This window comes from Sprattus sprattus, assembly GCF_963457725.1.
Source record: "Sprattus sprattus genome assembly, chromosome: 3".
Classification (NCBI taxonomy): Eukaryota; Metazoa; Chordata; class Actinopteri; order Clupeiformes; family Clupeidae; genus Sprattus; species Sprattus sprattus.
The window spans coordinates 4594909-4608728 of record NC_137922.1 but is presented as its reverse complement, the minus strand read 5'-3'; the positions used below and the strand labels follow the sequence as shown (position 1 = coordinate 4608728).

Below are 13820 nucleotides of genomic sequence, written 5' to 3'. Positions count from 1 at the left end.
ACACACAACCACACACACACACACACACACACACAACCACAAATACACACACACACACACACAACCACAAATACACATAAGAATATATATATTTTCTTACAAGTACCACCATGAAAAAATCATTTGTGTTTGCATACCAGCACGGGGAAAGCTTCAGTGAGAGAGCCCTTCTCCAGCAGAGAGGAGAACTTGTAGAACTCATTGGCCCTGTAGGCTCTCTGCTTGACCAGGTGCACGGCGTGCAGAACAAACTTAGACGACACGTCACCCGAGTGGGATGTTAGCGTGATCTCTGCAGAGGAGGGAAAAGGGATCAGATGCATATACCAAGCCCATCTCCATACTCAGAACACTGCTCACTTATCTACTTATTACATTTTTTAGACGGGCAAAAAGTTGCCTATATGTTTGACAACAGTGTTCTCTTAATTAACAGTAAAGAAATAACCCGTCACAGTTCCATGGGAGGGAAAAACACAGCGCTGTTTTTGGCCAATAGTTGCTGCTAGGCCCAGGGCTTAAGAACCCTTACGGTGCAGATCCATTCAAGCGATCTGAGCGACGCGATCAAATTCCATTGCTTTGAGTGGGCGTGGTGTAGCGTGTGGAAATAGACTGGACTAGTGATTTTTCAAACCGTCAAAGACGAGAAAAATCGCTCCTCATTTGCATACATTTGAGCATGTTCGAATTTTCATCAGTCGCGTCGCTCAGATCGCTGGTCTACGTCACAATGGAGCTGGCTCCCGTTGAAATGCATGGGGTCGCCCAGATCGCTTGAATGGATCTGCACCGTTAGCCTACTCACACAGCTATGCCATGGCAACAGAGTCAGAACTCTTCTCCTGTTATTGATGGCAAGCATGCATATCCAAATGCAATCCTAATGATGACAGCACTCCAAAGGTATGGGGATTTCTCCTGATTAGTAAGCCGTTTCTTTCCCCATAGGCTCTATCTACACACACACACACCTGCCCAGGAGGCCCCCTGAGGGACCGTGATGAAGTGACGGCGGATCTGGCCGGGTTTGAAGTGGACATCAGGGAAAGACATCTCTGGACCATGGCCATTAGGGACTCTACATCAGACAAACATACAGAAGTTATAAAACAACAGACAACAGATTGGATTTCCCTCACAAAATGGGTTCTATTTTGAATCATGCATAGACATAAACCTTCAATCTTACTTTGCAGGGATTATAACTGTGATAGGTACTCTGAAGATAGGGCCTGCGCTTTGGGCTGTTGTGTCATATCCACACACCTACAAGGGAAAACGTATACAAATTTCAAAAACACTAACAAAAATACACGTACTGCATTTACACAGGAAAAAATACAGGTTTGCTATACCTCACAAAAAACACATTCAATGTACAAAGTGCAGAGAGTCAACCTCCTAGGATGCTCCAGAGCAAAGCCAAGTTGACATTTTGACACAAATCCCACTTTAATATGGCATTTCACAAATCACACTTAATATTGCATTTCACAAATCACACTTAATATGGCATTTCACAAATCAAAAGGGGACCGATAGTGGTCAATATGTGGCCAAAGAAACTTTATGAACCTTGTGCCCGACACTATTATGATCATTTTTATTTTTTATAATGTCCATTATTCGAGTTATACTGAGGAGTCAAACCTTCTAATCTTAGTTGAAAAGAACAGTTCAAATGTCTGTTAATCTTCAGGCCTACCTCGGTGTAGTGCAGTCCCTCCCTCAGCCCCTGGGGGTCCACACGCACGTTGACATGACGACACTGATTCATCAGCTCCAGGTGTGAGGGGCAATGGACCCAGGATGCATTGCAGGTGAGCGCTAGGTGCAGCTGGAGGGAGATGCGCAGTGAGTTTTCTACGGGAGACAAGACCAATCAATGTCAGAGCTCAGAATCTCACAAGCACATTGATACACTCAATGATGCTCTCTCTCTACTACAGAAGGCAAGACCAATCAATGTCAGAGCTCAGAATCTCACAAGCACATTGATACACTAAATGATGCTCTCTCTACTACAATGAGAAAGAGGTTGTAAATCTCAGCATCATCTGTCATCAACAATGTGGCTCTGAGGACCATTTATGGATGTAAAGGATCTAGAGTATGCATTAGGACAGGTGTGTATCTAATTCTAAAGGATCTAGAGTATGCATTAGGACAGGTGTGTATCTAATTCTAAAGGATCTAGAGTATGCATTAGGACAGGTGTGTATCTAATTCTAAAGGATCTAGAGTATGCATTAGGACAGGTGTGTATCTAATTCTAAAGGATCTAGAGTATGCATTAGGACAGGTGAGTATGTAAAGGATCTAGAGTATGCATTTGGACAGGTGTGGATGTAAAGGATCAAGAGTGTGCATTTGGACAGGTGTGTATGTAAAGGATCAAGAGTATGCATTTGGACAGGTGAGTATGTAAAGGATCTAGAGTATGCATTTGGACAGGTGTGGATGTAAAGGATCAAGAGTGTGCATTTGGCCAGGTGAGTATGTAAAGGCTCTAGAGTATGCATTTGGACAGGTGAGTATGTAAAGGATCAAGAGTATGCATTTGAACAGGTGTGGATGTAACGTACCTGTGTTCTCAGGGAAGACTGGTTCAATGCCCACACTGTGGTCATAGGGCGTGGTCACTTGGACAAGGTCCCTGAGGTAAATGCCACGCTGCGATCCCACAGAAATGGCGAATCCCAGATTGTGGGTAGGCAGAGAAGCATGCTGAATGAGGTAGTCAAATGCTTTGTCCACCTGTAGATATATGCACATGGTTTATCCTATTATTACTTTGATATTTTATTGTGATCTTACTCCAAAATATTGAATAGATAGATAGATGTGTAATTGTCTTCACATATGGAATACACCTGACACTTCCAGAGTGAAAGCAGACTTGCCTGAATGATGCCATGTCCCTGTGCAAAGGCCTCAATGTCATCAACCTTCAGGGCAGTATTCTCTAAAGCTCGTCTCACAGCTGCTACTGAGGGGCGAATGCCATTCTGCTTCAAACCTACACACACACCACACACACACACACACACACACACACACACACACACACACACACACACACACACACACACACACACACACACACACACACACACACACACACACACACACACACACACACACACACACACACACACACACACACACACACACACACACACACACACACACACAGGAAATGCTATTTAGTACAAATAAAAAACATTCATCACACAGTCAATTAGAACTCAATGTAATGGTGTAAGTTCTGCGGTGGTAGAAGCAACCATAGCCATGAATGAAAAGCAAATGGAATGAAAATTGTGTACGTTATGAAGGGGATGATGGACATCATGGCATCCGTTAACAGAAAAGTAGGCACACCAAGGTGGTAATGCCACCATTACACCTCAACCCCTGTGCCCTTAAATCTATGATCCCACTTTTACCACAGTTGACATACTTATATGCGCTGAATTGTAAATCTAATTTATACAATGACAATATCTTTCCTATGAGAAAACATTTATTTCCACTCACATTGTCATGACGATGGATGATCGCTATGGCAAAAGCCCTGTCTTGAGTTTACTTTCTCTTGTTGCCAAACTAGCATATCCTAGCCTACTGTTGAGCCCATGTGATTCATTTCTAACTCTATGGTTGAGCCTTAGCTTAGGCAGATCACTGCAGGCTTTAGCCCTGTGACGGAGTGATAGTACAGTTTTTTGGGAAATGTGAAACTATTGTTCGTCTCTGTACCTTTCCGTCATTCTATTAATTTGCCTGGATTTGTTGCCAAGCAACAGTTAAATTCAGAATGTATTTGGCAAATTGACATGAAAGTCTAAGATGGTCAAAAACTAAAACTATAGCAATAGGCACACAGCTGTCCCGTGCCTTAAGAGAGAGGCAATAGAAACTTGTATCCATGGGTTTCAGCCTGCTCAGTAGAACACCCTTCCATTATCTGAGCGTGTGGGTTAGTCCAATGTGGGACTGAACTTCTCACAACACAGGTCACACTATTGTGACTCTCATTATAAACTCTCAACAAACAGTTTAGCAACAAACAGCTGAACATATACCCCATGAGTACATTTACATTGTAAAAGATACAAAAATGACCATCACAAAAATAATGATTTAATCAAAATGCAATGGGATTTGCAAAGTAGCATGTCATAATCACTTCTCCCTTCTGTACACAGAATCTATCAACACACCATAATATTCAGCAATACCTGAACACAAGGGTAAACAGAATGATGTAAGCGATCTTGTAATTCATTTTATTGCACTTCGGCAGCTCTAAAGCCTGACGATGTCATACTCATAATTCTAGTCAGAATGCCTCTTCTCTCAATTGGATATACCTAGAACCAATCAGAGCAACGTGGTATCACGACGGGGCCAGCTGATACATTAAACTTTTACCGGAACCCGTAGGAAGGACGGTAAAAACATATTTTATCGATCGACAAATGCTTGATCGCGTTTCTCTGTTATTCTTTCAAAATGAATGTGCTGTCAATGTCTTCTAAAACAGTCTTGAATCCCCAAATTTTAGCTCTCCAGTGGCAGCCATGCTTGTTGAAAACTTCTCCAGCACCAAGCGTTGGTGAGGTAGTTGATTACATTACGGTTGATCATCTGTCCATCATCATATAAAGCCCGCCTTGACAATTTGATTGGTCCGGCAGAATCCTGCCTTCTGATAATTTCTCCCCAACGGAGCAGTGCCAGACCGAACTTCCAGACCTCAAATGTTGTGGGCGGGGCTAAGTTCGGTCTGGCATCCAGGCTAGCAGCTCTATGTTATGCCCAAACATGATACCTCTCTAACAGGAAGGACAGGACTTTTCCACTTGTCATTCCATTGGATCATATCTGACTCCATGCTATCCAAGCCAAGTTTAACCATGAATTCAGTTTTACAACCAAGTATTTATGCCAATCCAGTCAGGGCTGTTAAAGGCAAATGATATGTACATCCTACACATTATATAAGCAATCACCCAAAACCTTTCCAGCCTGGGCCATTGTTTCTAATGCAACCAATAGTCAGTGGAATAAGGGTCATTTAGAATAGTCCACCAAAATCATGAGAAGCACATACTACTAAACGTTGTAAACCTGTCACCCAACTAGAGAAATCAGATGTTTCATGTTACCTGACAGCACAAGAGCAATGCCACCACAGGCATTGGGAGACGACATGGAGGTTCCGTTCATGAGCTGGGTCCCACGCAGGGTCCAGTTGGGGACAGAGGCTATAGCGCCACCTGGGGCACTGATGCTGACTCCAAGGCCTCCGTCAGTGCTGGGCCCACGGGAAGACCACGTGTACTGGTTGGGTGGGAGCTTTTCCCTCAGAGAGTACTCAGCCACCATCATGTCGGGCGTGACGTACGCTCCCACACCTACAGGTTTCAGGAGACAAACACACCACATTAAAGATTTCCATATGGAAGTCTTAACAGCCCAAGGAGCTGTCAATATTGAAACTGAACTGTTAAAGCAACCTTTATCATTCATGTGAAAGCATACATATCTCACATCCTGAATCCTGGTTGGTGCTGATTAAGCAGAAGAAGATGTATTTTATAGATTTGTAAAAACATGTGTGTTGGTTAGTTGCTCTGAGACATGATTGAACTGACCGATGACAGAGTTGGTGGTTCCCCCTGGACAGCCCACCGTGGACAGACACGGTCCGTTGTTTCCAGCACTCGACACAAACAGCACATTATGCTTCTGCACAGCCTCATTGATCACCTCACAGATCCTCCTGAAACCCAAATCACATCACATCACATGGACATTAAGACTACAAACATGGCAGATCCTCCTGAAACCCAGAGCACATCACATGGACATTAAGACTACAAACATGGCAGATCCTCCTGAAACCCAAAACATTTTTAAAAATCATGCTTTGTTAGAAACGTTAAAGAGTTTATAAAGAAATAGTTAGCTATAAATACATTACATAACACATACATATTTAAAAATGTTAAAAACCTTTGAAATACCTAACCTGACTCTGACAACATTACACTATCTATTGTTCAGCAGGAAGTTTCCCTGGGGCTTTGTCTATCTGTGATGGTTTCAATGCCATGTCACAAGCATTGGAGGCCTGATCAGATGATTGTACTCTTGGATTAAGACTTCAGAACAGTTCGAATAATATGGTGACTCTCACCCTTGGTTGGGCCAGTGTGTGGCTTCACCGTAGCTGTAATTCACCAAGTCACACTTATAGTTGATCACCTCAATCATCTGTGGCACAAAACATAAACATGTCCATGACGTTAAACTCAAAATATTGACATTCTCTGCCAATCAGATGCATTTCATAATCATTTATCAATGCAACCTCATCATTTAATCTTTTATGGATCTCTTTGCTGTGTTACATACGAGCTGTAATTTCAATTTGGATGACATCAGAATAGAGTTTAACATCCTGCACAATTCTACAAGGAAGGGGCTGGAAAATTGTTAAATAATGGTAAGCAAGTGGTTTTGTGCTTTATAACAAGACCTAAGGTCATGAGCAAAACCCAGGTGAGACAGTATATGATGATGGTTTTGGTTGTGAAATATTTGGTTTGTCACTATAAATGCACTACACTGTAATGACATACATATCAAAGTTAGAGAATCTAACCTAGTCATAGGCATCTTAGTTATGAGTTATGAATCAACCCTAGTGATGAGCGCAGCACGTACCGCACGGATAAGGCATTATTAATCAACCCTAGTGATGAGCGCAGCACATACCGCACGGATAAGGCATTATTAATCAACCCTAGTGATGACCGCAGCAAGTACCGCACGGATAAGGCATTATTAATCAACCCTAGTGATGAGCGCAGCAAGTACCGCACGGATAAGGCATTATTAATCAACCCTAGTGATGAGCGCAGCACATACCGCACGGATAAGGCATTATTAATCAACCCTAGTGATGACCGCAGCAAGTACCGCACGGATAAGGCATTATTAATCAACCCTAGTGATGAGCGCAGCACGTACCGCACGGATAAGGCATTATTAATCAACCCTAGTGATGAGCGCAGCACATACCGCACGGATAAGGCATTATTAATCAACCCTAGTGATGAGCGCAGCACGTACCGCACGGATAAGGCCTGTCCCTGTCTCCATGGTGCTGAGGCGGGTGTCCCCAATCTTCAGGGCAAGAATCTGGGCACCAGGGGCGATGCCATTCCTCTCGGGCTCCTCAGGGAAGTGCCCCGCTGCAATACTTGCCACGTGTGTTCCATGAGCACCTTGACAAGCACAAAAAGTAAACATTAACATTTACAGGGGCCTAGCAATGCCAACATTCAATTCACCTCAAACACAGAGAATAAAAAGACAATTTACTTGAAAATAACTTTGATGTGGCCCATCTCTGAAATCAACTACATGATAGTGACGGGCTGAAAATCTTAAATGTTTATTTTTTTGTTGATGCATTTGGGAAGACGGAACACGATGCCTTGATTTGCTTGTAAAAGCTCATACTGTCCATCTGTCCCACAGTTCAAACTGTCCATCCATCCACACTGCTCATAGTGAAGGCTCAGATATGGGAGTGTTCTAGGCTTACCTCCACTAGTGACGATGCAAAGCGTGTTCCCCTCATCATAGATGTTGATGGAGTAGTTGAGCATCTCAGCATCACCCAGAGTAGCAAACTCCTGCCGTTCTCTATAGGAGCTCAAGACTGTACAAGATGCCAGGTCCCCCTTCTCTGTTGTATCTACAACAGCTCTGATGAGCGCACACACACACACACACACACACACACACACACACACACACACACACACACACACACACACGCACACGCACACGCACACGCACACGCACACGCACACGCACACGCGCACAAGCACACGGACACACGCACACGCACACGCACACGCACACGCACACGGACACACGCACGCAAACGCACACACAACGTATCAACATGAGAAGCCAAAGATGAAGTAGACACAATGTCAGAAACACACAGGTGACATTGTGCTGTAAATGCTACTTCTGAGCACTAAACAGGATCATAATATTGACAGAAGAACTCACCTCCAAGTGTCCCCATCATGCCAGAGCACACAGTCGTACACAGGACCCGGGTCACTGTATTTCTTCTCTAATGTAGCCAATAGCTCAGCTTGGGCCTGTAGCTCCTCCTTCTGAAGTTTTTCCATCTAAACGCAGTAGGTTTTGGCACAGAATGAGTCATGGTTGTCAGTGTGTTTGCTGTCGCGCGGCGGTCATAATAAGGTGTGTGTGTGTGTGTGTGTGTGTGTGTGTGTGTGTGTGTGTGTGTGTGTGTGTGTGTGTGTGTGTGTGTGTGTGTGTGTGTGTGTGTGTGTGTGTGTGTGTGTGTGTGTGTGTGTGTGTGTGTGTGTGTGTGCGTGTGCGTGTGCGTGTGCGTGTGCGTGTGCGTGTGCGTGTGCGTGTGTGTGTGTGTGTGTGTGTGTTCCTTACCTGTGAAGGGTTTGGGTGGACCTGATCAAACTCCTCCATCCTACGGCTAGCCTCTGCCTGGGCAGCTCTGTGTCCCGGGTCCCACATCTTCTCCTTTCGTTCTTTCTGTGACACAGACAAGACATACATGTACTCTTCAAGACTGGAGAAATTGACAGCAGGTATTATACTAAAATGACTAATGGAACCAACAAGATGCTGTTACAGAGGATAGAAAAAGTCTACACCCCCAAGTTAAAAAGGCATTTTATAAGAAAAACTATGGACATTCTTCATTTAAAAAAGAGCATTCATTGACAAATTGTGAGATAATGTTATCAAAAATACAGGGGTGTTGTTGAATGATATGCCATCATACATTACCTGTATTCTTTCTTTTAGTGCTTTAGGGAAAAAGTCAAAGCCATTCTTGATACCTATGTGATACTTTTCCGATGGATTAACCCAGAGAGAAGGGATCTGTGTGGAAAGAATTGTATGTCAGATAGAGCAACATCACATACATGGACTTTCTGCCACAAAACTATACCTAATACAAAATGATACCATGTTATATGATACAAAGCTAGCTGTTTGCTAGTCTATATATGGGGTCTCTAACTTCCTCCATGAGCTACCAGTAGCACTCTACCCATATCATTGGTTCAAAGATGTACATGATGTAAATCGGTTTACATTTCTATCCAATCAAATTCAATACACAACGTCCCCTTCTGACACAAAATCAGTATTTGCCAATCAGTCATCGAAATGAGTCACCCTGACGTCACATTCCGCTAGTCAATGATACAGTAATCTTAACATTAGCAGTGTTAGCAGGATAGCAAGCACAAACCAGATTTGACAATGAATATGGTATATATTTATATCATTAGCATGTTCATTGAGCTACTAGAGCGTAATAGCCCTATAACACATGTATTTGATGTCTGCTGTTATGTACGGGGGAAATCTCACCTTAAGTGTTCTTCCTGACAGGCCCACCAGTGCCCCATCTTTTGGCTCCACTACCGTGGACATACTGACATCCCCACTGCCTGTCGTGTCGATGATGTCTACTACCTTGGGTTTCCCCTCTGTGGTCGTCTGTGGGCAGGGACACATACATGATTAGGGCAATCACAAGATACATTTCACTCACAAGATTCACCTGTGAAATTGTTTATGTGCATATCATTGTACACAATATTATAACTAAACACCATCCAGAATGTGTAATTATACACAGTATTAGGGATATCAAAATGACTGTTCATTTCTTGTAAATGTTGCTGTGTAAAATAGGCCTGGGCAATAGGAACATAGTGATACAGATCGCAATAGACCCTTCCTCGATAGCAATTAGAAATTCTATAGATTTGTTTTTTAAGAAAAGCTTTGATACGTTTGGCTGGTTACATGCAAATTCGTCAGAAAAGCACGTAATGAATACAAAAAGTCCTTTGCATGATTTACCCCCAAGAATGCTCCCTCCCTGACTCAGAAACAGCCAATCACATAATTGTATTATACTGTACTGTGACACATGCAAACAGCCAATCATTTATCAGCTGTACTGCTCAGCCACACCCTCCACATGTTGTACGACAACATAAAGGCCGAAATAGACAGTTTGCAATGTAAAAACCCGGTCATTGTAACTGAAACAAAACGTGTGAGCCAGCTATGTAATTTTAGCATGATATTACCCACAAGGTAAACAGTGATGTATTGACAGATTGATGGAGACCGATAGTTACAAAATTTAGGAGGTGCAGTGTGACAGAGTGTTATGTGCTCTGCCTGCCATACAAATGAGCCTGGTAAGTTGCAGATTTCATACCCCATAGACCCAGGTTCGAGGCCGAGTGGGGTGACTGCTCTCTACCTTCACAACAAGAAGTGCAAGAGTTTTGACCAGGGACATGTAAAAACCTGCTTTATCCAAAGCTAAAAAGAAAAAGAACAGAGCAACCAGGTGACTTCAATGGAACCAGTTTCTTCAATATGGGAGAACATGAAGCAGCTCAAAAAGTTAAAAACAATGATGTCAGTCAATGCAACGCTGGTTTTTAACATTAATGAGTGACTGTCAGAGGTAAATGTAAATAGTGAAGTTATCATGGGTATTGAAGGAGAGAAGAGTAAAGCTTTAATGTCCATAAGGGGCAAACAACCGAAATCAAAGGGATTATGGTTCCATGGCAATGTTCCGAAAGCCCATTATTCCGACAGCCCGCTGTTCCGAAATTGTGAGCACAGCAACGTGAACCACTATAGCCCACATGCACATCCCAATGAATTGAACACACAATCATACACATATAAATGCATTCATTTCACAAGCATGAACTTGAATTCAGAATATTATTATACACAGATGGCATTTGCATCGCGATGATAAAAATACTTGTATGACAACCAACGCATGCATGCCTTGTCAGTGCTAGTAATGTCCTGCGACAATCTGCCGGTGATTTCCTTCGCACAAATGGTTCCCCATATTCAAAACCAGAGTAGGCTAAATTAAATATTGCCTAGGAAAAGTGATATGCGTGAAAGCCTGGTGAGGTGAGTGTCTCCGCTTAGCTGCGCAAATTAAATGCTGTGTGTGTTTTGTGCCACTTAAACTAGTTCTAAAGTATGCCAGGGGGACTCGGAATATTGAGATTCCGTCCCCTGGATTGTGGTCTGGAATTGATTTTTCTCAAGATTAAACCATGGGCCATTCTGAGATGAAACCATGGCCATTCTGAGGGACCAATTAGCATCCAGTGTGAGTGGTTAAGCGTGATGACATTGAAGGGAGGTGTTTGTTTTGAAATGTAGTTACAACAATGTTCCGTTCAGTGCAACAGCAAAATGAAATGAATTGAAACTTTTGGGCCTGCACAACAGTTAACAGCTCTGGAAAGATCTTAAACCTGCTTTAGAGCCTATGTTAAGGTGACCAGATTTCTGAGACAAAATCCAGGGACATTTTCAGTTCAGACACATAAACACCTCCAAAACAGTGTAATGTTTTTATCTATGTAAACACGACAGGAACTGTCTCCGGGAACCAGGGACGCCTGGTCACCCTAGTGGCTAGGCATTCCTAGGGCCTAGCCTATGTCCACCAATCTCGGGTTTTTGCACTGCTACCTACTTTCAAAACATTTCTCATGTAGCTTCAGCTGAAAACAGTTCAACTTTTTGAACAGTGGCAGAGATGGTCAATGTAACAACTCTCTTACTGACCTCAAATGTCAACATGTACGAACAATGTCAACAGTGTAAGCAATGATAGAGGAGAAGTATAAAGCATGGAGGGATATGGCAACTTCTAAGTGAAGTTTTTATCATTGTCATATCTATCATTTGTTGAGTACTGAACATTAGTACATAGTTTTGGTAACATACGGCAGGGTTGGGAAGTTGGGAATGTAATAGGTTACAGACAAAGGGGTTGTCTCCCTCCTGTGTAACTGCCTGCCCTCAGTCTTTCAGTCAGGTGTGTGAAGTTAACATACATTAACCTACAATTAGCCTGCTAGCTATCAAATGTTAGCTAACTTTGCTTTAGGTTACCCATCCCATAAAAGTTGGGGTAACACTTTTAGATCTTCTTGCTCTGTACAACAAAATTGGAGTAACTATACAAAAAAATAATAATAATTACAAAAAGCCACGACTGCAACTTCTACAACTAAATGTTCAATGATTTCCATTCCAGGTAATGTTATGGGGTGCACCCCTACATTTCTTTTAACATTGTGAAACTGCGCCTTTCGTTTCATAAATGGACTACATCTCAAGTCACGTGCCCTGCACACCGTAGCGTACCGTTGTCCTTCATGTTTGCTCTTCCTGTGAGTAGGGGGACTGCTTTTTTATTTATCTCGAAACATATGTCATGGAAGCCATGACAGATGGATAATCCCATTCATTTCGCCCAGCGATAGGAACACTACCACCAGGGGGCGAATCGATTACTTTCCTTCTCTGTTTTTATTGTTTTATCATCAGTTGGAAACGATAAAAAGGTCGATAACTACTCAATACACTGGATGCGCACGCCTCGAATGCTACTGGCCAGAAACTGCATGTCTGAAACACACTAACTGCGGCTCTGCACACAAGTATTATTGACTCAATGGCCCACAGCTAACCTAACCTTTAACTACTACTTTCCAGTGAACCTTTCCTTTCTTCACACGTATGCCCCTGAAACCACGTGTCAAGAAATGTGTAGATATAGTTCATCATCTCGACTACAACAGAGTGCGCTGACAGGAGTTTGAGACAAAGTTGCCCCAATGAACGTGGAGACCATTTACGTTGGCTATCAGACTACCTGACCATGATGATTCCCAAAGCTGTTCATAGTCACAAGAAGGCTGGGGATGTTAGCTTGTCGCAGCATTAACATGTTTAAACCCCACTATTTCGGCTGTTGAGAGTCAATATTTGACTCGTGGTCGTATATATATCTAACACGACTAAACCAAAGTTGCCTAACGCTAGCTAGCTAGCTTAACGTTACTCATACTATTGTTAGCAATCATCACAGAACACCTAACTTAAAAGCTACTTGCTATCTAGCTAGTAAAAGCTAACTGGTGCCCTCATGAACACCAATCGTATAAAAATGGCTCACGTAGGCATGCTATCTAACGTGGTGTTACTCTTGACACTTTCACATGATGAACATGATTATGTGTAACATAATGTTATAACTGATTATAGCTGATAATTCTGTAACTGTTCCATTGAATCGGTTAACGTTAACATTTCTGTGGCCTAGTGCTAACATTGAGCGAAAGCACCGGTTTTGAATTAGCTATCTTGCTGTACCTGCATACCCGGGGCCCCGGGGTCCACGCCGGTGTCGAGAATGGCGATAAGGACACCCCTTCCATCATATTCGGGAAACCTTGTAAGGAAAGACGCAGAACCGGTCTCTTTTTTGGGAAGAAGCCCATGAAAAGGGAATGGTTCTTCAATGGAGTGAGAAGCCATGATCGGACCAAATGACGATAAAAACAATGCTAAACCAGTGAAGCAGGAACGCCGGTACGGACACACTGCAAGACACTGGGGAGAATTTTTAAAGGAACAGGACATCTTTTTTTACAGTATGAATATGTAATTACTAGTGGCAGTGCTAAATGTACACAGATCAGAGCCGTGCTGATAAATAACGTTTTATTACAAACGATGTGCAGGGTATGGGTAATGTTGTGATATACCTCTGCCAGGATTGGACTGATGTTGCCGGTTAAAGCGGTCATAGTGGGCGATAGTGTTTTTGGTCTCTGCAGAGGGCAAATGTGTTTTATGGGTGT

General features: G+C 42.8%; 1 protein-coding gene across 2 annotated transcripts in view; it reads right to left on the bottom strand.

The window, feature by feature from the left end:
• The window catches only part of tpp2 (tripeptidyl peptidase 2), a 25781-nt gene extending 12238 nt beyond the window's left edge, over positions 1 to 13543 (bottom strand). For both annotated transcript variants that reach the window (XM_080834444.1, XM_080834445.1), the window contains exons 1-16: positions 13330 to 13543; positions 9472 to 9600; positions 8878 to 8973; positions 8515 to 8619; positions 8107 to 8231; positions 7628 to 7791; positions 7150 to 7304; positions 6212 to 6288; positions 5667 to 5794; positions 5178 to 5426; positions 2907 to 3022; positions 2589 to 2760; positions 1709 to 1866; positions 1193 to 1269; positions 975 to 1081; positions 138 to 292 (exon numbers count right to left, since the gene is read on the bottom strand). In XM_080834444.1, coding sequence (XP_080690570.1) covers positions 138 to 292; positions 975 to 1081; positions 1193 to 1269; positions 1709 to 1866; positions 2589 to 2760; positions 2907 to 3022; positions 5178 to 5426; positions 5667 to 5794; positions 6212 to 6288; positions 7150 to 7304; positions 7628 to 7791; positions 8107 to 8231; positions 8515 to 8619; positions 8878 to 8973; positions 9472 to 9600; positions 13330 to 13494 — 2178 coding nt within the window. In that variant the 5' untranslated portion in view covers positions 13495 to 13543. The remainder of the gene's footprint in view (positions 1 to 137; positions 293 to 974; positions 1082 to 1192; positions 1270 to 1708; positions 1867 to 2588; positions 2761 to 2906; positions 3023 to 5177; positions 5427 to 5666; positions 5795 to 6211; positions 6289 to 7149; positions 7305 to 7627; positions 7792 to 8106; positions 8232 to 8514; positions 8620 to 8877; positions 8974 to 9471; positions 9601 to 13329) is intronic.
• Between the last annotated feature and the right edge of the window lie 277 nt (positions 13544 to 13820).